Raw genomic sequence first — 23842 nt, forward strand, 5'->3', positions numbered from 1 at the left:
ATAGTAACTTTTTTTAAAATAATACACTGAATGTTAATGCTTCATTTCAATAAATTCTACTTTAGTTTACAATTTTTTGCAACATGACTTTGAACAATACCGCATTTTAATATATGTACGTAAATACACAACTAAAATTCGTTTGACGTAAAATTTTGATTTGAATACAATATTGAGCGTATTAATACACAAATAATTGAATATATAATAAAAATATTTTTTTTCTGTACTTGAATTGTCTTGATTTTAGATCTCTCCTGATTGAAAATTAATTTTTAAAACAAGTAAAAAACTAACATTTCGATCTATTTTGGTCTGTATCAAAATATGTTGATAATTCGATCTATTTCGGTCAAAATATTTTGATAAAGACCGAAATAAATCGAAACGTCAGTTTTTTACTTGTTTCAATCAGAAGGAACCTAAAATTAAAACATAAGTAACCAAAATATATAAAAGGGTCTAAAAAATAAGAAATTCAAAATAAATATTTTGTCATATTCCAAACTCTAAAAAAATAAAGTGAAAATTCACTTATGGACTTTATTATATCGATGAAATTAAAACAAGTCACAATAACACGTATTGCATTATCATTTATTTTCTCAGCGTTAGTGACATCACAACATGGAATGAATATCCAAACCTACTAGTCAGGCAACACACAATACTTCCGTGTATTGCATTAAAATGTGCTATTATACCATATAATTGTATACTCGTTTATACAAAAATCATTTCGTCAAGACGTCACTTTAAAGTATAAGTTTTATGCCCTCCAGATACACTTTTTAGTGATTATATAAAACGTACAGGGTCACCTGGAGGGTTAATATAGAACATTTTATGAAAAATAAATCTTAAATTTGATTTTGATTAAATTTTTTCAAATTATATGCGTGTCATAGTTCAAAGCGCGGTAGATGTTAATTATTATTTTTTGAATAAATATACATATTTTCATTCCAATTAACACGTTTTCGTTTATATAAAACTTTGGTAATTTGAAAAAAAAATGATGTAATCATATTTATCTCATCGTAAATCGTAAATCAAAACGGATACAATATAAATAATTTATTTTATTTTTTATACCCGGGATGTACGTTTAACTGGGTTAACTCTCATATAGAAAGTTTATAATCAAAAATATCTTATAGTAATTTAATCCAAATGCAATAAAGGTACTATAGTACTTTCCCTAGATATTTAAAAATTTCTAGAAGCAAATTATATTTACAGAATGAAGGTGAAAATTTTTTATTGTTATCTTTCTATTTCCATCAGTTTTCCCGTGAAAATCTCTCCTGTGTTACCATGGCGAACATCGGCCATCGATGTCATCAGCTTGTAAGGTTAGATACGGAAGAGCAGAGTCGGCTCAAGGACCAGATGTCATACATCATTAAATCCAAATTAGAATTCAAACTACTATGAAAAGTTAATCGAACAACTAAGAAAAACGTATACAAAGCTGTCAACTATCTGTCAATTGACAGCTGATGCTCTATCTCTAATATATTCAAAATAATTTTAATAAAACGTTATTTTTGATTCTCTTACGGTTTTTTACCTTTTTGTACCTATTGAATTTTAAATACATTCATAATTATTTCCTCGCGATTTTATAATGATTTTCAAGTCGAACAAGTTTTTTCTTATAATCATTTTTTGCTTTGTAAACTATTAACAAAGCTTTGTAAATCAATTTCTTGCGTATAATATAAAATTTCCATATTGTATGACCCCTTTCATTGTATTTAATTTTTGTAAAATGGATCATATAAACAGTTTACGTCATAATTTTCGATCGACCTATATAAGGTGCTGATCGGTTTATTTCATCGACAGTTTAAGTGGCAGTTTGAAAAAAGTAAGGTTAGTTTTTCAATACTAGTTAATTATTTACTTTCATTCATTCACTTTAAGAAAATTTTAGATAGTTATAACTAGTTTATCACTAATTTATTAATTTTCTTATCATTCATTAGATATTTTATCTTAAAAAGATTCAAACTACAATACGTTCAACTTTATAATAGTTTTTTTGATTGATAACATTTTATAAATAATGTTATTTAAATTTTATTATCACGTTTTTCCTTTTGATCCGTACCTGCATAATTATAGAAAAAGAGTAACAAAGCTAAATGGGTTAGATAATTTGGAGAAAGATAGGCAACCATTTATATACGTGTAATGGTAGTTGCATAAGAGATTCTCATAAAACAAGTATATTAAACTAAATAAGTAGATAATCTTAATTGAAATAGGATAGGCAACCATTTATATAACGTGTAATGGTAGTTGCATAAGTGATTCTTATATAAAATATGACTGTCAAATATTATGTATTTATAAATAATAAAATTGGGATAAATTTTGAGTAGAAATAAACAAATCATGTTAGGAAACAGATGTTTGAATTAAAATTGAACGAAAGTTTATTATACCTGGAAGGATTTATTAAAATTATGTTTTTCAACAATGCTACGTTTCTGTTTTATTAAGACGTCATCAGCGTGGTTAATAAGAATTATTATACCTAGCCTCGTAGTTTTGATTAACAAAATGTTATACAGGAAGGATAAAATAGGAATAAACCAATATAATTCTGGAATGTTTTGAAAATTTTTTTTACGCATTTTCAAAAATTTGTAATTGTAAATTCTTTTGTATTCAAATGAGGTGAAACTTTTGCACGTTTAACTTGTTTTTTTGGAATAACGTAAATTGCCCCGACAACCTTAGTCATTGTTAACCATATCAATAAATATTTTAATAAAATATGTTATTGTACAGGTACGATAGGTATATAAGCAAATTATATCACTCGAGTTTTAGTAGTCTTTCTACCACTTTAGGTATATACAAAGTGTTGTCAAAAATAGGGAGATTTACGAAATTAAGTTGAATATTTAGGTAAATTCTAGTCCTTTTTTAAATGTTATATAAAATTTTTTTGGAAAAAAATTGTTTTTATACATTTACACATCAAATAATATATTATAAAATCGTTTTTACTTCATTTTATAACGTTCAAAGTCATTTACTGAATTGTTTATGAGTATTAACCACAGGGGCTATAAGATGGTTGATTTTTTGGAGGTTATGCGTAAAGTATTTTAGATTTTTCCGTTTTTTACAAAATACGAACATTTGAATGGTGGCGCTATCTATCGCGATAACGAGAAATCATATCGCATTACATAATAATGTAAAGATAGGGCGAGGTATGAATGAAATGTGGTAAAATAACGTTTTAAATCACGTTTTAAACGTGATAAATATATTATAAACATGTTCTTCATGCTATTGTTATGTATGGTGTCGCCATCAACTTCAATATACGAAAGTTAAAGTGAATGTCACAACAGTAATCTGTCATCCGTCACCGTTCACTGTCAACGGGAGCTGATGGCCTCGATTGTGAGAGAGACCAGCCAGCACCGGCCGGTGTTGTCCTGATTTTAGGAGCGGGTGTTACAGAGTTTTTGGAAGTGTATACGAGGGTTGCTAATGAAGTTTTGAGATAGACAAATAAAAACAAATATTTATAATTGGATACGGCTTTATTGTTTTTCAAAATATTCTTCATTAATATCAATGCGTTTGAATAATTTTTTCCATTCCGATTGAGGTACCTCCTTGTTCTTATCCATCAATTCGATGTTTTGACTGTCCTTTTGTTTGGATTGACGTGTGAGAGCTCGCATTGTCTCGGTGGAGAATGATTCGTATTTTGCGATTGGTTTTCCTAATTTTTTCGAACTCTCCTGTGGTGTTCCCCATAGTTTCCGATAAGTTCGATTTTGATGTGTTCGAACACCGATCCCCCCGATTCTGTATCATATTTATTTCGTGTTTTAGATAAAACATGTCGACGGCTACACTTGGACCTGAGCTAGTCAGCCCAAGTGGCACATCGTTAGCAAATAATATTTTTTATTTCCTACTGTTACCGGCAGCTTTATTAATTTACGCTTATTGGAAAATTTCCCGTCGTCATTTAAATGAATTGGCCGATAAGATCCCAGGACCTGCTGGTCTCCCCATCATCGGGTCAGCTTTGGAATTCGTTGGATCGTCACCTGGTAAGTAACACTCGTATTTGATTAACGAAACAAATATTTTCTAGGACTATCTATTAGTTAAATAACCTCAATTCGATATGACATTTCTCATTCATAATTTCTGTTATAGAAATATTCAAAAGAATTTATGCGTACGCCCCCTTTTACGGAAAAATCATAAAGGTATGGGCAGGTCCTAAGCTTCTTATCTTCTTGATCGATCCCAGAGACGTGGAAATAATCCTCAGCAGTCACGTGCACATCGACAAAGCCAGCGAATACAGATTCTTCAAACCTTGGTTGGGAGATGGTCTTCTCATTTCCACCGGCCAAAAATGGAGAGCCCACAGAAAATTGATAGCCCCCACTTTCCACTTGAACGTATTAAAATCTTTCATCGACTTATTCAACGCCAACTCCAGAGAGGTTATACAAAAATTGAAAAAGGAAATCGGCAAAGAATTCGATTGCCACGATTACATGTCAGAAGCTACCGTGGAAATTCTATTGGAAACAGCTATGGGAGTCAGCAAAAAAACCCAAGACCAAAGTGGTTACGATTACGCTCTAGCCGTGATGAAAATGTGCGACATTTTACATATCCGCCAAGCTAAAATTTGGTTAAGACCTGACATCATATTCAACTTCACGAAATACGCAGAAAAACAAAAAGGACTCATCAATACCATCCACAGTTTAACCAGAAAAGTTATCCAGAAGAAGAGATCAGATTTCGAAAAAGGTATCCGCGGTTCGACAGCCGAAGTACCAGAAGATGCCAAGACACAAAAATACGAAAAGAACGTTGCTTCGAAAACAGTCGTCGAAGGTTTATCCTACGGTCAATCGGCTGGACTTAAAGACGATTTGGACGTAGACGAAGACGTAGGTGAAAAGAAGAGAATGGCCTTCTTAGATTTATTAATCGAAGCTTCTCAAAACGGTGTCGTCATCAACGACGAAGAAATCAAAGAGCAAGTTGATACCATCATGTTTGAAGGTCACGATACCACCGCCGCAGGTAGCAGTTTCTTTTTATCTATGATGGGTATCCATCAAGATATCCAAGAGAAAGTTTACCAAGAAGTGTACGAGATTTTCGGCGATTCCGATAGACCCGCTACTTTTGCAGATACTTTAGAAATGAAATATTTGGAAAGGTGTTTGATGGAAACTCTTCGTTTATACCCACCAGTGCCAATTATCGCCAGACAACTCAGACAAGACGTAAAATTAGGTAATTATATATATTTTTTTCCGAATTATTGATTATTCGTTTTTAAAAATTTTTAAAAGTGAAAAGAAATATTTAAGAAGCTAAAATGGCTTCCACATCCGCCTTTATCACTGATTTAACATCATATGACTTCCGGTTCTGTTTGAAAAACGTTTTGATATTAATATTTTTCGTATTTTCAACTACACCTCATATACTATTGAAAGATATATTTTTATATATCTATATTTTAAGCTCGGACTGTATGTAAATCTTTTTGTTTTTAGCTTCTGGAGATTACACTCTACCAACTGGCGCCACCATTATAATTGGTACTTTCAGAATTCACCGTGATCCTGATACGTACGCCAACCCCGAAAAATTCGATCCTGATAATTTCCTACCTGAACGCAGTGCTAACAGACATTATTATTCATTTATTCCTTTCTCTGCTGGACCAAGAAGTTGTGTTGGTGAGTGCTTGACTAGTTTTCGTATTTAAACCAAATTATTTATTAAATACGTTTGTAGGTCGTAAATACGCCATGTTGAAATTGAAAATTCTGTTATCCACCATCATAAGAAACTACAAGATCACTTCCAATATCGGAGAAAAAGATTTCCAGCTTCAAGCTGATATTATCCTTAAGAGAGCCGAAGGATTCAAAATCAAGTTGGAACCGAGAAAGAGGCAACTTGTAGCTTAATTTCTCATTAATTTGGAGCAGCTCAGTGATTTTTACTATTTATACTAGTTGTTAGATGTTTCGTGAAATATTATTAATTATCAATTATATGCAATAATGAACAAGATTCATTACTAAATTCTTATTGTTTTATTATTTTACCTTTACCGTATTATTTTTTGACAAAAACAAGATGTTTGTCCATGCTGTATATACTTATATCAATAAATGCCACCCAATAGTAATAAATAACAAAACAATAGATAAAAGACGTGGATCAAAACTCTAGACAAGGGATTTTAACAGAGAGTTTCTATAAAAAAAATACTAATTTTTGGGTTACAAGGTTTGATAATGTGTTTAGATATACAAAAAAAAATAGTTAATCTTACCCTTTTTGTGATAAAGAAAGCATTAATTTGCCCGTTTTGTATACATTCAAAACTATTGGAAAAAAATCTTTAATATAGATTATTTTCAATCTGCTTTTTACTTCTTGATTTAATAACAGTTAATATTCATTTATACACATTATAACTTATTTTTTTTCACTAAGTTCACTTTTAAATAAGTTTGTTTACTATAAACACAAACATAAAAGAAAAAATTACTTTAAAACTAGAAACGACACACTGGATCTGTATATTTAGAAATTAAAAAAAGTCTAACCCACTTTCAAATGTTATTAAATCTCATGAAAACACTTAAATAACTGCAAATAACACCAAATAAATCTATGTACGTACTCGAGGCAAAATGGCGGACTGTCAAGATTAACTGACATTAATCAAGGTTAGTGGAGGATAGGTTGCGCAGTAACGTGGATGCAAATAGGGATGCCGTTACGTCACTTGTTGAGAATTATCCGAAGAATTAAAAGTGTTTAGGTTCGATTTATGCTATTTTTGGTCAAATCTTGACTTTTTATTTTTTTATTAATTCTCATAAAAGCCTTTAAATAACCGTTTTGAATTAATATATAAATCTATGTAAGTATTTTACCAAAATGGCGGACTGTCAAGATCAACTGACGTTAAGGTTGGTGGAGGATAGGTTGCGCGGTAACGTGGATGCGACTAGGGATGCCGTTACGTCACTTGTTGAGAATTATCCGTGTTTAGGTTTGATTTGTGCCTTTTTTAGTCAACTTTTGCTTTGTATCCTACTTTTGGTTGGTTGTAAATAAAAATAAAGCAATTACTAGACTTTATTATCATAACCTAGAAAAGTATCATTGTTTCAATATTAGATTTGTTGGTGGGTTTGATTCCGAATCAGTTTAGGGATCAATCGAACGCGCACACGAATTTTTATACGATTCCGTTAATAATTGATTACCAATCATTTAAATCAGTTCTCGGATTTGAAGTTCGATATCAACTAATTCGATTATAAATCGATCTAAATTAATAATAGCAACTTAGAATCGATTCTGATTCATTTGGTAACATTTAAACGAAATTCTAAATGAAAATAATGAAATGTACTTCTGAATATTTATTAAATTTTCATAAATACATTTTTTTTACTCTACTCGTTTTTGTAGTGATAATCGAATACCATTTTTTGCTACTAAAACCATTTGGGGAACCAAATCGATTTTGTAATCTGGTTCGGGACGTAAAAATCGAAAACGTCGTATTAGCTTCGATATACAAACTTTTATTTCCAACCATGCAAATTTTTTACCTAAAATAATTTCCCCCCAATGAAATACATATGTAAAACTCTTATTTTTAATTATTGCGACGTTGCCGCTTTTATCTGTATGTAAACAATTCTATACGAAACTGGAATTTGATATAATATAACCTCAATTTTATATTAAACCAGTACATGTATAGTCTAGAAGTTAGCAACCTTTATAGTCCAGTCAGAAATATTGAGAAATCGGGTTTTCGATAAATATCAGGAAGCTCCGGCTCAATGACAGGTCGAGAACAAAGGTTAACGGCTAATCTGGGTGAATTACCTGCCAAGGTCAACCGTTAACGGCCGGTCAAAGGTCAATGACCTGTCAACAATAAGTTGAGACTTGTAATTTTATGCATTTGAACAGACCACCAACCAATCGCGTGAACGACTGCTCGTGTCAAGACTAGTGATGGCGATTCTTTCCATAAAAAGATCGATTTTTAAATTCGAATTGCATCCTGATTAATCGATTTTTTTCCAATATGTACGATGTGAATATTAATCCATTTTATGACAAACAATGAAGATGGTGAAATATCGATTTACCGAATCGATTTAGTACAACATATCGATTTTTTTGGTTCGAGGAATCGATTCTTCGATTAATCGATTGCAGATAGCCAAGTCTGGTCTAGACTTTTCTATACAGGGATTTTAAAACGATGTAGTAATAATAATTTAACAAATATTTTGTGTAATTAAACCTGATGAAAGAAAATTTTCGTACGTATGGAAATTTACGGGGTACAAACAATATTTTATATATATAAAAAATTACCTATGCAGTTTCGTGGACCCAAACTGAATGGTAAATAGGTTCCAGGGAGGATTTCGTTTTGGAAGCGTTCCGGTATAAATTTTTCGGGTTCGGGAAAATAATTCGGATTGTGATGACATCCGTAAATTAAAATTCCCACGCTGTGATTTTTTGGTAACAAATATTTTCCGGCTAAATAAAAATAAATTAAGTAATAATTTTTCAAATTATTTTTTTTTTCAATTTAGAACACACAGTTACACGAAACGCTAAAAACAGATTAACGTCAAAACGATCTTGTACGACTATAAACGATTCTAAATGTTTGTGGATGTTGTTCTGATTCGAATATAATCGAGAAGCCTTTTTAACATTTTTGAAAAAAAAGTTCGCATTTTTTTCCCGGGGTAATTTAATAAAAAGTGACCTGTCAACGGAGATAAAATGTCAAACAATTTTTTCCCGTTTCAATCGTTTCAGAAGAGCATGAATCGATTATCGATTATATGGAATCGATTTTTTTCAACGAAATATCGTTATATGACATTAGTACTGTTTTAATGTGAAAAATAGAAGAACTGGCGGTTCGGGTGATTGTTATGATCGACGATTCTTACCAATTACGACATCTTCTTCTACTTTTCTACCAATTAAAGGAACCGGTGGATACATCCTCATAGTTTCGTTTATAACCATATCGAGATATTTCATTTGTTGTATTTCCGCGTAAGTAACATTTTCATTTCCAATAATGTCAATTTGTTCGTCATATACGTTTTCCTGAAAACTCACGCGTCTTTGTAGGACGTTCAATAGTCTGATACTATGTTATATATAGGGTGAACCAAAAATAGTGCAAAATTACTAAAACGATTTACCGCCTCGGGGAAATGTTCGAAAACGTGAGAAAAGTTAGAGAAATATAGAAAAGACGGTCTTTTTGAAGGCGATCCTCATCGTAAATTTTCAGAAGACGACACTGGAACTGAACGTTCACAAACGCCCGCGTTCGCCTTCAATTTCATGCCGATTTGGCGCTGGAATATGGCCAAAAGTGGATTTATAAACTTTTACGCTCGCGCCCAAGTTGGCGCCCTCTTTCGCGTTCAAGATCACGACGATTTGGCGCCGGGATAAGACCAAAAGGGGATTTATGAACTTTTGCGCTCGCGCCCAAGTTGACACCTTCGTTCGCGTTCAAGATCACGACGATTTGGCGTCGAGATATAACCAAAAGTGGATTTATGAACTTTTACGCTCGCGCCCGAGTTGGCGTTCGACATAAATTCAACAGAGTGTGATTTATAAACACAAACGCTCGCGTTCGCTTAAATGTTACGCCGATGTGGCGCTGGGATATGGCCAATGGTGGATTTATTACGCTAGCGCCCGCGTTGTCGCCCTCGTTAACGTTCGTTGGCCTTCGACCGTCCCTCAGACAAACCTGGAGAATTTTTCAACGGATTTCTTCTTCTGGGACATAGTAAATCGTAAAAAGTACCAATTTATAAAAAAATATATTACTGATTCGATTTACGCGAGTAATTTAAAAGCATGACACTATGTAAATAATCAATGTGTATAGTACTTATTATTAAATACTGAAATACGTATTACGTACTTGAATTTCTGGATGTCTTGAAAGGGCGTATAAAATAAAGGAGATAGCTGTTGAAATAGTATCATGTCCCTATAAAAAATATAAATAAAAAATTTGTAGCAATTCTTCTTCTTACCATCTTCTTTTATATTATTATTCACTAAATTATTACACGTCAGTCACAGTAAACGTAGAAACCCACTATCAACACGCTACGCCACGCCACGCCATGAGTCGTATAGGTTTACAATCATTTTATTTTGGAAAAAATCACTCATTAGTACTAAAAATCACCCTAGAGCAATTTAAACAAGTCCCAACTGAATTAGATCGAATTTGAACGAGATATGCGTGAAGAATGGATGTGAAACGACAACTCGGTACTAACGACTTGTGTCCAATCAATTTCTTTGGGAAAAAATCACTCAAAACGATTCATTTGTACTAAAAATCACTCTAAAGCGATTTAAACAAGTCTCAACTGAATTAGATCGAATTTGAACGAGATATGCGTGAAGAATGGATGTGAAACGACAACTCGGTACTAACGACTTGTGTCCAATCAATTTCTTTGGGAAAAAATCACTCAAAACGATTCATTTGTACTAAAAATCACTCTAAAGCGATTTAAACAAGTACTAACTGAATTAGATCGAATTTGAACGAGATATGCGTAAAGAATGGATGTGAAACGACAACTCGGTACTAACGACTTGTGTCCAATCAATTTCTTTGGGAAAAAATCACTCAAAACGATTCATTTGTACTAAAAATCACTCTAAAGCGATTTAAACAAGTCTCAACTGAATTAGATCGAATTTGAACGAGATATGCGTGAAGAATGGATGTGAAACGACAACTCGGTACTAACAACTTGTGTCCAATCAATTTCTTTGGGAAAAAATCACTCAAAACGATTCATTTGTACTAAAAATCACTCTAAAGCGATTTAAACAAGTCTCAACTGAATTAGATCGAATTTGAACGAGATATGCGTGAAGAATGGATGTGAAACGACAACTCGGTACTAACGACTTGTGTCCAATCAATTTCTTTGGGAAAAAATCACTCAAAACGATTCATTTGTACTAAAAATCACTCTAAAGCGATTTAAACAAGTCTCAACTGAATTAGATCGAATTTGAACGAGATATGCGTGAAGAATGGATGTGAAACGACAACTCGGTACTAACGACTTGTGTCCAATCAATTTCTTTGGGAAAAAATCACTCAAAACGATTCATTTGTACTAAAAATCACTCTAAAGCGATTTAAACAAGTCTCAACTGAATTAGATCGAATTTGAACGAGATATGCGTGAAGAATGGATGTGAAACGACAACTCGGTACTAACAACTTGTGTCCAATCAATTTCTTTGGGAAAAAATCACTCAAAACGATTCATTTGTACTAAAAATCACTCTAAAGCGATTTAAACAAGTCTCAACTGAATTAGATCGAATTTGAACGAGATATGCGTGAAGAATGGATGTGAAACGACAACTCGGTACTAACAACTTGTGTCCAATCAATTTCTTTGGGAAAAAATCACTCAAAACGATTCATTTGTACTAAAAATCACTCTAAAGCGATTTAAACAAGTACTAACTGAATTAGATCGAATTTGAACGAGATATGCGTGAAGAATGGATGTGAAACGACAACTCGGTACTAACGACTTGTGTCCAATCAATTTCTTTGGGAAAAAATCACTCAAAACGATTCATTTGTACTAAAAATCACTCTAAAGCGATTTAAACAAGTACTAACTGAATTAGATCGAATTTGAACGAGATATGCGTAAAGAATGGATGTGAAACGACAACTTAGTACTAACAACTTGCGTCCAATCATTTTATTTTGGAAAAAATCACTCAAAACGATAAATTTCAAGGAACCGGGAAAAGACGTCCCCCATAATTTCATATAGAAAGACATTTCCACGTGGTTTTGTATGTGTGTTGTATAGAAACTTCGAAATATAATAAATCTTCCTGTATATCTTTTTCTGGGAAGTTTTTATTTGTTACTCTTTATATTTTCAATACTTGGTAAGACGTTCGGGTTAATATGCGTCGTTGACTCTAATACGCTAAATTAGTTAAAAATGTTTGTTAGTCACGAAAATGAGGGAAATTATCCACTTGAAATAAATTTATCTTTAAGACCGTTTTAATTTAGTATAATCGTATTTGCCGAAATAAATCAGCTCAATCTAGTTTCTTCTTCAGAATGAAGTTGACGTATATTTTCGTAATAATTTTTCAAATTAATTTTGTTAGAAGTTTAAACGAAACTAACGGCGGCAATGGAAAAAAATATTTTTTCAAAATGAAACAAAACAGCAGCGATTTCATTATCACGAGTAGAATACCCCATTTGGGACCTAAAGAATTAGAATATCCGGTTATACAAAAAAAATTAAACAACGCGACTGCTATTAATGAAGAAAGTGTTGAAAATATAACGGAAGTTATTGATGATAGTAAAATTACGACGAAAAAAACGATTATAACGAGTAGAATACCGCATTTGGGACCGAAGCAACTAGAATATCCGGTTATACAGAAAAAAACAACCTACCAAACAACCGATTCGGAAGAACAACACGATTTAACTGAAGATAACGATGATAAGTTTAACGAAACTGACAAAAAAAGTGTTTTGAAAGCGTTAGATTTGAAAATTATTCAAGAAAAAATTATTTTCGACGAAAATGTCACTGACTTTGTGGTTTATAAGGTAAGTCATGGGATTTTAAGATGTCTTATAACTATAGGAGTGAAAAAATAACAAAGAATTCTGCCGCCTTCAGCGATCTTCCATTATAGATTATATTCTAGTGGAAAATATTGATTTCACAGGAATTTTTTATTGTAGATTCTAAGTAGATTTAAAAAAATTGCAACACAATTTTTTTTTTCATCAGCAACCTTTATTGGAAAGGAATTAAAGCACCTGGAGATTCTCAGTTCATTGGTTTTGAAAGTTTTTCGCTTTAACTGAATGAATTTTTTTTAAATTCTTGAAAAATAATATTTTCCAAAGAAATAAAGTGTTCAGCCAAGCCTGGCCGACTACAGGACGGCCGAGGTCAGGTTATCTAGAGTTCAGCCAGGCTTAGATGAATAAAGGATGGCCGAAGTCGGGTTATCCAGATTTCAGCCAAGCCTGGCCGACTATAGGACGGCCGAGGTCGGGTTATCTAGAGTTCAGCCAGGCTTAGATGAATAAAGGATGGCCAAGGTCGGGTTATCCAGATTTCAGCCAAGCCTGGCCGACTATAGGACGGCCGAGGTCGGGTTATCTAGAGTTCAGCCAGGCTTAGATGAATAAAGGATGGCCGAGGTCGGGTTATCTAGAGTTCAGCCAGGCTTAGATGAATAAAGGATGGCCAAGGTCGGGTTATCCAGATTTCAGCCAAGCCTGGCTGACTATAGGACGGCCGAGGTCGGGTTATCTAGAGTTCATCCAGGATTGGCTGACTTCAACGAGGCTTGGGCCATTATTGGTTTCCCAGCGTTGGTTCAAGCTAAGCCCCGCCGTTCAAGCCTGATGGCTCCTATTTGATATGGTATAAAAACAATTGAAAATCTAATTATGTTCAAGATTTTTACGAAAAAAATTATAATTTACCGCAAAAAGCATTGTTGTCACTTCCTCTCTGATATATTTAATCGAATGTGTATCCTTCATTTGCAACATGAAATCTAAAAATGTACAATGACCATCCGTCTCCGATTTTTCAGCATTTTTTCTTCTTCTCGTGATAAGTTCCTCGAAGACGCTCTCGAGATTTTTCAATTCTTTTTCGAAACTCCGACTTTCTCGAGTCAATTCGAAAAATATATCGAATCTTTTGAACGGCGATACCATTCGATTCAAAGACGTCCGACCGATATTGAAGATACTATTGAAATAATTGCGTTTGAAATCGTCGTCGAAATCGTTAACGCCCATTAAACATTCTAAAAACAACCGTTAAATGAAAATTTTCGCACCCAATTGCGTCGAGACAAAACTGAATCCAATACGGGGTACAGATTATAAACTAAAAGTCAATTTATTTGGCGTTCTTCATAAACTCGACCTATTACGGAGTGAAGTTGAACTTAACGTCAACGGGAGCGTCAGCGCGGGTGCCGTAGCCACTCGTAAGCCTCCGCTGCATCCTTGAGAAGCCCTACGAATACTACAAAAAAACTTTTCGTAGAAACTCTTTCTTGTATTCTGTTTGACTTGACTTTGGAAAGCTAAAACGAAGTATATGTTAATGTCGCGCAGACACCGCAGCTTTAACTCAAAACTGGAAACAATGAGACTGCTCTGGAGATACAGGAGACTCTTGGTAGATGAAAGTATCTATGATCCAATCTAAAACCAAGGAGAATGACGCACTAACGCTGAGACTAACTTCCTGTATGGAAAGCCCAATCTAGTGCGAGACCAAGATGTCTTGGTCACGTCGAACGGATGCCGGAGGGTCGAGGAGTCAACCTGCATACCGGCTAAAGCCAGGAGGCTTAAGGACGACCACGTTTAAGATGGTAAGACGACTCGAAACATGACCTAAAGGAACTAGGGCGTTCGAAACGTGCAACATCGAGAAGAATTATGGACAGTTGTCCTAGAGGCAAAGATTTTTCACGGACCGTAGCGCCTCCGTTCTCATCTTCAAGTTTAGTATCAAGGATGGTGCGTAACGCTAAATCCAAACTACATAAAAGCTAATGTGAAAGTGAATGATTTACCGCAAGTGACGTCCATGGAAAAAATTTTCACAATAGGCGTGACGTCTAAATCGGGATTTCCTAATTGTTGTTCGAAATTTTCTATCAATATGTCGCATTTGGATTCGAAAATTTTCATAAAATTCATCAAAATCGTCTGTTTATTTATCCAAGGAGTTATCATTTTCCTATTGGGTTTCCATTGTTGAACTAGAAAAAAAAATCAGAAATATCCTTACCAGAGACAATTATAACATCGGGAAAAGGTTACCAGCACATTCTGGGCATGCAGAAGGGACTTGGTTTGTACATGGGGCCTTTCGCCAAAAATTTTCTATCGACTGGTAGCTCAGAATGGAGCAAGTAGAAACAAGATTGGGTACGGCCCCAATTAGGGTCTTACTGTGTCTATACCAACAAACTGCAGATTGAAGTCTATGGTTTATGCGAAAATAGGAACGCGAGCACCAGGTGAAAATCCAATTATTGGATTAATGGAGCCAAATGGTACAAGGAATGTTCCAAGATGATATAAGCGAATTTATCTTGCTTGGGAAAACCGCTATAGTCTTCAAAGCTGACATAATCGCTGCGGAGATACATGGAAACACGTGGCATAAGACAAGCCTTTGTTATTGAATGACTGCTTCACTGGAACAGGCTCGAAACTCGACTGGTGACTAGATTCTAACCAGAAACAGTCATTTAAGAAGACATCTCCGTGGTATATGGATCACTAACGAGCTGGGATGTCGATGGTGCATGGAAACACATGGCATAAGACAAGCCTTTGTTATCGAATGACTGCTTCACAGGAAGAGGCTCGAAATTCGACTGGTGACTAGATTATAACCAAAGACAGTCATTTAAGAAGACATCTCCGTGGTATATAGATCACTAACGAGCTGGGATGTCGTTGGTGCATGGAAACACGTGGCATAAGACAAGCCTTTGTTATCGAATGACTGCTTCACTGGAACAGGCTCGAAATTCGACTGGTGACTAGATTCTAACCAGAAATAGTCATCTAAGAAGACATCTCCGTGGTATATGGATCACTAACGAGCTGGGATGTCGTTGGTGCATGGAAACACGTGGCATAAGACAAGCCTTTGTTATTGAATGACTGCTTCACTGGAACAGGCTCGAAATTCGACTGGTGACTAGATTCTAACCAGAAACAGTCATTTAAGAAGACATCTCCGTGGTATATGGATCACTAACGAGCTGGGATGTCGTTGGTGCATGGAAACACGTGGCATAAGACAAGCCTTTGTTATCGAATGACTGCTTCACTGGAACAGGCTCGAAACTCGACTGGTGACTAGATTCTAACCAGAAACAGTCATTTAAGAAGACATCTCCGTGGTATATGGATCACTAACGAGCTGGGATGTCGATGGTGCATGGAAACACATGGCATAAGACAAGCCTTTGTTATCGAATGACTGCTTCACAGGAAGAGGCTCGAAATTCGACTGGTGACTAGATTATAACCAAAGATAGTCATTTAAGAAGACATCTCCTTGGTATATGGATCACTAACGAGCTGGGATGTCGTTGGTGCATGGAAACACGTGGCATAAGACAAGCCTTTGTTATCGAATGACTGCTTCACTGGAACAGGCTCGAAATTCGACTGGTGACTAGATTCTAACCAGAAACAGTCATTTAAGAAGACATCTCCGTGGTATATGGATCACTAACGAGCTGGGATGTCGTTGGTGCATGGAAACACGTGGCATAAGACAAGCCTTTGTTATCGAATGACTGCTTCACTGGAACAGGCTCGAAACTCGACTGGTGACTAGATTCTAACCAGAAACAGTCATTTAAGAAGACATCTCCGTGGTATATGGATCACTAACGAGCTGGGATGTCGTTGGTGCATGGAGAAACGTGGCATAAGACAAGCCTTTGTTATTGAATGACTGCTTCACAGGAAGAGGCTCGAAATTCGACTGGTGACTAGATTATAACCAAAGACAGTCATTTAAGAAGACATCTCCGTGGTATATGGATCACTAACGAGCTGGGATGTCGTTGGTGCATGGAAACACGTGGCATAAGACAAGCCTTTGTTATCGAATGACTGCTTCACTGGAACAGGCTCGAAATTCGACTGGTGACTAGATTCTAACCAGAAACAGTCATTTAAGAAGACATCTCCGTGGTATATGGATCACTACCGAGTTGGGATGTTGTTGGTGCGTGGAAACACGTGGCATAAGACAAGCCTTTGTTATTGAATGACTGCTTCACAGGAAGAGGCTCGAAATTCGACTGGTGACTAGATTCTAACCAGAAATAGTCATCTAAGAAGACATCTCCGTGGTATATGGATCACTAACGAGCTGGGATGTCGTTGGTGCATGGAAACACGTGGCATAAGACAAGCCTTTGTTATTGAATGACTGCTTCACAGGAAGAGGCTCGAAATTCGACTGGTGACTAGATTATAACCAAAGACAGTCATTTAAGAAGACATCTCCGTGGTATATGGATCACTAACGAGCTGGGATGTCGTTGGTGCATGGAAACACGTGGCATAAGACAAGCCTTTGTTATTGAATGACTGCTTCACTGGAACAGGCTCGAAATTCGACTGGTGACTAGATTCTAACCAGAAACAGTCATTTAAGAAGACATCTCCGTGGTATATGGATCACTAACGAGCTGGGATGTCGTTGGTGCATGGAAACACGTGGCATAAGACAAGCCTTTGTTATCGAATGACTGCTTCACTGGAACAGGCTCGAAACTCGACTGGTGACTAGATTCTAACCAGAAACAGTCATTTAAGAAGACATCTCCGTGGTATATGGATCACTACCGAGTTGGGATGTTGTTGGTGCGTGGAAACACGTGGCATAAGACAAGCCTTTGTTATTGAATGACTGCTTCACAGGAAGAGGCTCGAAATTCGACTGGTGACTAGATTCTAACCAGAAATAGTCATCTAAGAAGACATCTCCGTGGTATATGGATCACTAACGAGCTGGGATGTCGTTGGTGCATGGAAACACGTGGCATAAGACAAGCCTTTGTTATTGAATGACTGCTTCACTGGAACAGGATCGAAATTCGACTGGTGACTAGATTTTAACCAAAGACAGTTATTTAAGAAGACATCTCTGTGCTGGGATGCCGCTGGTGTATGGAAAAGAAAGAAACTATAGACCTCGTCATTGGTTCTACAAAAAATGATCAGTAGAAACTTGGAATTGCCAGAAGCGAAAGCTGGACGAATATAAAGACGTAGATGAGTGTTTGAAGTGGTTTCTTGGTTTAAAAACATTCGAAAAAGGACGGGAATACGAATTTTATAAAATCAATTATCGAAAAACTGAATGGTGAAGATAACATTAGAATTAAGTGCGAATTTGCTGTAGTGTAAATTAAAAAATTGTTTTAAATATGTGTTCATCATTATCTACGACAAATCTAGGGATATTACGTTGATGAGAACCTACGTTTCGTCGTCAATAATCCTTCTTCTATCCACTCGGAAAAATATTTGTAATAATTAGCTTTATCTAACATTTTTTCAGAACGTGTAATCTCTCGAATTATATTCGGATTGGTAATTATAACCGTCGGTTTAATAGGAGGTATATATATTCTCACTATACCCCCGTTTTCTACTGTCATATTTGTAATTTTTTGTAACAAATCTAAAATAAAAAAAAATATATATGATATTATTAAATTTTCTTATTATATAATCTTGTCCATGTACTACATAATATGATAAACAACAATCGTGTGTGTCGAAACACATTTTGACGTTATCATAACCTCTAAATATCAACTGATACAAAATGGCCGAAGTGGAATAAACAAATACGCAATTTCCTCCCGGAGACATGTGAAAAATGAGCAGAATTCTGATCAAAGTTCTTTCCATTTCAAGAATGGTATCATCTAATCGATGGTACCAAACAATTTTTTCAATTCTAGTGAGGTAAAATGGTCTATAGAAGGCATTGGATCTTTTCAAATTAGTCACCAAGATGTACTGCAACACTGAGTATACGTGGAAGTACTAGAACCCATCTTTAATCGAGAAGTACTATACGATGATCAATAGAAAAAGTGTAAAATTGTAATAAAAGATGAACTTTTGCATACCGATGGCAAATTGTTGTTGATAATGAATAAGAAATGTCTGCTACAACAAAATTGCATCCAGTATTATATTTTTCCGCTACTGCGAACAATTCCCAAAGCCTACATTTCTTGCTATGATTCTGAGGATCCTCAATGTTTACACCAGATCCATTTGCACCACTCCTCTGAGAAAGTTCGAGATGTGTGATGGTTTTAGCTGTCAGAGACCTTCGTTTTCCATTTCATACTTTTCCAGGTGTAGTTCTCTGAAGTATCTCATAACTCGAGAAAACCTAGATAGAGGTTTCATCCTCTACGCGATGGAATCTGCACTTTTTGCTAAATTTAAAGCTATTCGGCGGGTGCTGCTGCTCAACCAAGAAAACAAATTTGTCTACAGGACTAAAACAAACATATTCGAATGGTTCCTGTCACTAAATTATTATCAAACCAATTGACTGGAAAACTAAGGCTACTATCACACGTTTGACGAAATTCATCACCAGCCCCATTCAAAGTTCATAGTTCGTAGGTGTGGGCGGTCGTGAAGCCGTTGAGCACATAGGTCTTTAGATAGGCCCTTCGTGCCCCATTTGACGTCACCAAAGTCCTTTGAGAAGCCGATCAGGCGCTTCGGCTTGAACCCTTTGATGTGGGCATTTGTGTCGATGTTTGCATTTGGACTGACGTTTTTTTTTTTGTACAGAAAACAAACATCCAGGAAACGAAGAGTTAGACAGAAAATGATAAAGATCGTCACTAATTTTCGTCACTCACGCTCGTCCCGTTTACACGTTTGCGTTTGTTGAGGCTCGGCGAGCATGTAAACAGGGCATAATAGCGAAACTTGTATATTGAAATGCATTTAATTAGTTAAAATTTATTATTAAAATCATATCTTACCAGTGGTATTCAAAAAATAAAAAATATGTCCGAAAATGATGTTGGAATTCGGCATTGGGATATAACTCATATAACTATGATTTCGAAAAATTAAGTAAATCAACCATATTAGAAACAAAATAGTCGCAAAGACTAACGATGAAAACATATTTGGTTTCAACTAATAACTAAACTCGAATGTGAAATAAGTTGTATCGGTGGTAATTAGGTAAAGGGCCTGTTAACGATAATAATTATTCGTAGAAAAGTAGTTTACCTTGAAAAAAAATGATTACTATTATATTTTTTTTAAACAAAAATATATTAGCGGGTTAATTGGTTATTAACCAACTATACTACACTGAAAGTATCATCTTCGAAGACTAAATTTTACGTCTTTATCCGGTAAGCGACTTTTTCAAATTTGGAAACAAACAGAAATGACTCCGGATCGAATCTGGAGAATACGGCGGATGTTCGGAGCTCGATTTGATCATAACGAGCGCGAAAGTGTGAATTGGACCATTATCATGGTTTACAAACACCAAAACAAACAAATTTTTTATCGGTTAGGAGTCTAATGGACTCAATAATCCGGCATAGTACAGCCATTTTGTTTTTCATCGGGTAAATCACAACGGAACAATCATGATAATCGTTATGATAATCGTGTTTGACGACCTCGAAAACCCTCAGGATGTATGTATTTTATAAATTTTATAATGAATTTCCACCACACTCCAGGAGACGACGTACAAACCAGTCAGCCCGGGTACCAGGTACCTCGCAGACCTTTTCTGTCACGTTATTCGTTTCCAGCCGAGATATTTCCGGTAATATTTTCCAAGTTACAAATTTTTCGTTTTCAACATTTATAATTTTTGTTTACCAAGTCTCCCATTGCATCTTGATCCGTCTTGCTACTCGGAAATTTTTAGGTTTTCCGCTTCCTATCACCAAATTATTCATAAATGTTATTTTAATTCTATATTGGCTTGAACCGCAAATAATCGTAATTAATGGTTTATTTAAATAGAAAATAAAAAAAATTCAGCGTCCGTAAAGTGCATATTAAAAACCAATGAACATTAGAATTGAGGAAACAATAACTTTTGTAATTGATAATTGTTGTATAACAGATGAGTCAGAGGTTGTTCCAAACATTATATAATGATAAGTCGAATCCTTTATAAGCGTAAAACAGATTTTACTTTATTTGTAAAAACAATAAATTCCGCAAAAAAAAATTAAAATGAAATCGTTCGTTATCTTAACTTTATTTTTCGTTTGCGCCAATGCTGTAAGTAACTTTAATTTGTTTTTATTTATTAAATTTGAAAATATGTTTTTATGTACCAACTTTTATTTACTTTTGAAATGGGGACCTTAATGGTGTTAAGCAGACCAAGGAACGGATCCAATTTCTCTTTTTATTGGGTTTACTTTAGCTTCGATAGGTTAGGTTTAATTTAGCGTCGATAAATTAAGTTTACTTTAGCTTCTATTAGGTTAGGTCTACTTTAGCTTCGATTAGGTTAGTTTTACATTAGCTTTGATTAAGTTGGATTTAATTTAGCTTTAAAGTTAGGTTTACATAAGTTACGATAAAGGTTAAGTCATGTTAGTTTAATCAAAAGGACTGCCTTTTCGTTCAATTCATAAATTTAGTTAAAAAAGCTGAACCGGAAGTTACGCAATCTAATTATTGAAAAAACTGGAATTTTCGACATCTGGGATCGCAATAAATACGACGTCAAAACCGCTAATTTGGTGTGTTTGTTGTTAGAATATTATAAATTATTCAAATCGTTTTTATTGGCGCTTCAATTCGAACATATTTGTATACTGATGATGATGCTGACTAATTTCTATTTTAGTTTTTTAGATTGTTGATGATTAAAATAAAAATTACTGGTGTTCGATCAGTTCTCTAAAGAGTACTGAAGATGTTTCTTAATGTACAAATAAGTTTTAGTCCTTGGCTCTTCCTGTTTTTGACTTTTTTTATCAAAAGATCTATTGTACATATTTTCTAAATTTGAAAATTTCGATGTTATCGTCTCAAATGTTTTATTTTGTTTTTATTTAACGTTTAAAACATCTAAATTCGAAAAAATTCACAGAGGGCTCCCCTTTTTTGCTCCTTTCAGATTGAACCGAAAGTGATCCAAGAATTTATGGAAAAAGTTACCAAATTTGCAGGAAAATGCATGGAAGAAACTAAAGCGACAAACGGTATAAACATCAATTCAATTTTTTTTGTGCCTATCTGTTATTGTTATCTTTTATTGCAGAGGATATAGCTATGCTAATGGCACATCAAACCCCATCAACTCATGAAGGGATATGTATGATTTCTTGTATGTACAAAGCATTCGGAGTAGTAAGTTTTTTTGTTTGTATTATTGATTTCGTCTTTATAACTATTTGCACAACCCTCGTATAATTACTTCCATAACGTTTAAAGTACTAATTTTGCTGAAATTTTTTCCAAACTTTACCCCTAATAGGATTTTTTTCGACAAATTTTCGTTTGACCCCTAAGCCTCCTTCAATTTCAATTATATAAACCTTTTTGTGCAGCTTTTTATGAGCTTCTTTTTTATTAAAAACTATTTTCTCTAAAATCAATATTTTGTAAAGAATGAAAAAATCCAACAAAATCATCTTTTCTCCACATAAATATATGTCTCAGTGTAAATTCGAACTAATTTATCAATATAGCAAAATGCTGATGGTACCATGAACCCAGATGAAGGTATAAATATGTTGGGTAAAATTAAGGATACTGATCCAGATCTATTTGAAAAAATGGAGGCAGTTGTTAATAAATGCAGAGATACTCCAGGTAAATTAAATTAATTGCAATAAGCTCCTTATAAGTATTACTTAATTTTTTTGGTTTCCAGTTGAAGAAGATCCCTGTATAACTGCTCTAAATGTGGCTAAATGTTTGATGAAAGAAGGGAAAGAAGTGAGTGAGAATTATTAATTCGAATTGTTTATAAAACTATATCTATGTTGTATTAAATCTATTTCTTATAACTTTTTCTTTTTGCAGATGGGATTATCACAGGATATGTTAGGAATGTAATTATTTAAACTTTTGATGCATAAACTTTGATATATATGAGCTATATAAACAAATATACCTTATAGAATATAATTTGTTTTTTATACATCCTGTATATATTCAAGAAAAAAATTGCTGCAATTGTTGCAATAAATTAATTTCATTAATAAAAAAATAAAAACTTACTTTTATAAATAAAGTTAGACTGAGAAATAGTTAATAAATATATAATAAAATATTTACCTTTAGTATTGTTTATATCCAGCGGCCATCTTGTCACAAGTTTCAAATCTTCCTAATAATAATTTAGGAATAAATTCATCAAATTAACGAATTCGTATGGTAAAATATATTTATTCACAAAACTTCACAAAATTAACACTATAATCGGTATTTGGTAAAAATATCACAAATAACACAAACACTTTACATACATAACCTTTATAAGCAGTGGTATAATAAATCGGTGTCATTTTTATTCAAACTCACACTTCCATCTAGGACACTAAATCGGAAATAACTAAATTAACTTGTATGATCTAAGTAAACCGTCTATAAAATACATAGTTTAAAATGACAAGTAGAAAACTTTTCTTAGACTATTATAATCGGATTAAACTAATATGATCTAAACGTTGGGAAAGTATTTTGTTCTTTTACGCGCAAACTGATAGGGTTATAGTCTATAAATAGTGAAAAACTATAACGATACCACCTAAAATCGAAACGTGATGTTGGAAAACCATAATAATAATCTCATTTTGGGTCAAGATGCGCAATCAGCTGATAGTGATTTATCTGATCCAGAATCATAGTTTCCAAAAGCACTTTTTTAACATGATAAATCAGAAACTTCCAAATTTAAATAGAATACTCCCATATATAGAAAATAAGTCTAATATTATACATTTATATACACCACATAGTTGTATATTCTAAATTTGAGTATAGCCTTTAGTAAGAATAATAATATTCTATTCCTATTTCAAAATTTACGAACGCACATTTCAAACATATTGA

General features: G+C 34.1%; 4 protein-coding genes across 7 annotated transcripts in view; 2 read left to right on the plus strand and 2 right to left on the minus strand.

Moving 5' to 3' along the window:
• The window catches only part of LOC130895636 (ubiquitin thioesterase otubain-like), a 31457-nt gene extending 25071 nt beyond the window's left edge, over positions 1-6386 (minus strand). The window contains exon 1 of the mRNA XM_057803058.1: positions 6368-6386. The gene's annotated coding sequence lies outside the window, so the exon portion shown is untranslated. The remainder of the gene's footprint in view (positions 1-6367) is intronic.
• Positions 1674-6114, plus strand: LOC130895629 (cytochrome P450 4g15). Of its 3 annotated transcripts, none has more exons than XM_057803044.1 (5): positions 1674-1878; positions 3871-4094; positions 4204-5310; positions 5577-5762; positions 5821-6114. In XM_057803044.1, the coding sequence occupies exons 2-5, from the start codon at positions 3878-3880 to the stop codon at positions 5994-5996; spliced, it is 1686 nt and encodes a 561-aa protein (XP_057659027.1). In that variant the 5' UTR covers positions 1674-1878; positions 3871-3877; the 3' UTR covers positions 5997-6114. The 3 variants fall into 3 exon arrangements, with proteins under 3 accessions (XP_057659027.1, XP_057659028.1, XP_057659026.1); XM_057803045.1 differs by having other exon boundaries at positions 1674-1873; XM_057803043.1 differs by lacking the exon at positions 1674-1878 and adding an exon at positions 2834-2922.
• Positions 6387-7457: 1071 nt separating the features above from the next.
• On the minus strand, positions 7458-19951 carry LOC130895630 (cytochrome P450 4V2-like). Its single transcript, XM_057803046.1, has 8 exons — positions 19771-19951; positions 18231-18431; positions 14779-14967; positions 13664-13995; positions 10049-10117; positions 9045-9207; positions 8449-8619; positions 7458-7664 (listed from the first exon to the last, which is right to left on the minus strand). The coding sequence occupies exons 1-8, from the start codon at positions 19916-19918 to the stop codon at positions 7501-7503; spliced, it is 1437 nt and encodes a 478-aa protein (XP_057659029.1). The 5' UTR covers positions 19919-19951; the 3' UTR covers positions 7458-7500.
• Positions 12229-22915, plus strand: LOC130895635 (general odorant-binding protein 19d-like). Of its 2 annotated transcripts, none has more exons than XM_057803056.1 (6): positions 12229-12769; positions 21900-21984; positions 22044-22132; positions 22474-22597; positions 22659-22723; positions 22811-22915. In XM_057803056.1, exons 1-6 carry the CDS (start codon positions 12260-12262, stop codon positions 22841-22843), a joined length of 906 nt encoding a protein of 301 aa, XP_057659039.1. In that variant the 5' UTR covers positions 12229-12259; the 3' UTR covers positions 22844-22915. The 2 variants fall into 2 exon arrangements, with proteins under 2 accessions (XP_057659039.1, XP_057659040.1); XM_057803057.1 differs by lacking the exon at positions 12229-12769 and adding an exon at positions 20900-21049.
• The last annotated feature ends 927 nt before the right edge of the window (positions 22916-23842 follow it).

This window comes from Diorhabda carinulata, chromosome 6 (assembly GCF_026250575.1).
Source record: "Diorhabda carinulata isolate Delta chromosome 6, icDioCari1.1, whole genome shotgun sequence".
Lineage (NCBI taxonomy): Eukaryota > Metazoa > Arthropoda > Insecta > Coleoptera > Chrysomelidae > Diorhabda > Diorhabda carinulata.

What these genes read in the sequence shown, in the direction of transcription:
- LOC130895629 (XM_057803044.1), top strand. Translation starts at nt 3,878, where the DNA reads ATGTCGACGGCTACACTTGGACCTGAGCTAGTCAGCCCAAGTGGCACA. An exon ending in CAGACAAGACGTAAAATTAG is followed by an intron (nt 5,311 to 5,576) that starts GTAATTATATAT and finishes TTTTGTTTTTAG; the next exon opens with CTTCTGGAGATTACACTCTA. An exon ending in TGGACCAAGAAGTTGTGTTG is followed by an intron (nt 5,763 to 5,820) that starts GTGAGTGCTTGA and finishes ATACGTTTGTAG; the next exon opens with GTCGTAAATACGCCATGTTG.
- LOC130895635 (XM_057803056.1), top strand. Translation starts at nt 12,260, where the DNA reads ATGAAGTTGACGTATATTTTCGTAATAATTTTTCAAATTAATTTTGTT. An exon ending in AGAAACTAAAGCGACAAACG is followed by an intron (nt 21,985 to 22,043) that starts GTATAAACATCA and finishes CTTTTATTGCAG; the next exon opens with AGGATATAGCTATGCTAATG. An exon ending in TGTACAAAGCATTCGGAGTA is followed by an intron (nt 22,133 to 22,473) that starts GTAAGTTTTTTT and finishes TTATCAATATAG; the next exon opens with CAAAATGCTGATGGTACCAT.
- LOC130895630 (XM_057803046.1), bottom strand. Translation starts at nt 19,918, where the DNA reads ATGTTTTCATCGTTAGTCTTTGCGACTATTTTGTTTCTAATATGGTTG. An exon ending in TGACAACAATGCTTTTTGCG is followed by an intron (nt 10,118 to 13,663) that starts GTAAATTATAAT and finishes TATTTTTTATAG; the next exon opens with GGACATGATACTATTTCAAC. An exon ending in CAAGACATCCAGAAATTCAA is followed by an intron (nt 9,208 to 10,048) that starts GTACGTAATACG and finishes GTGAGTTTTCAG; the next exon opens with GAAAACGTATATGACGAACA.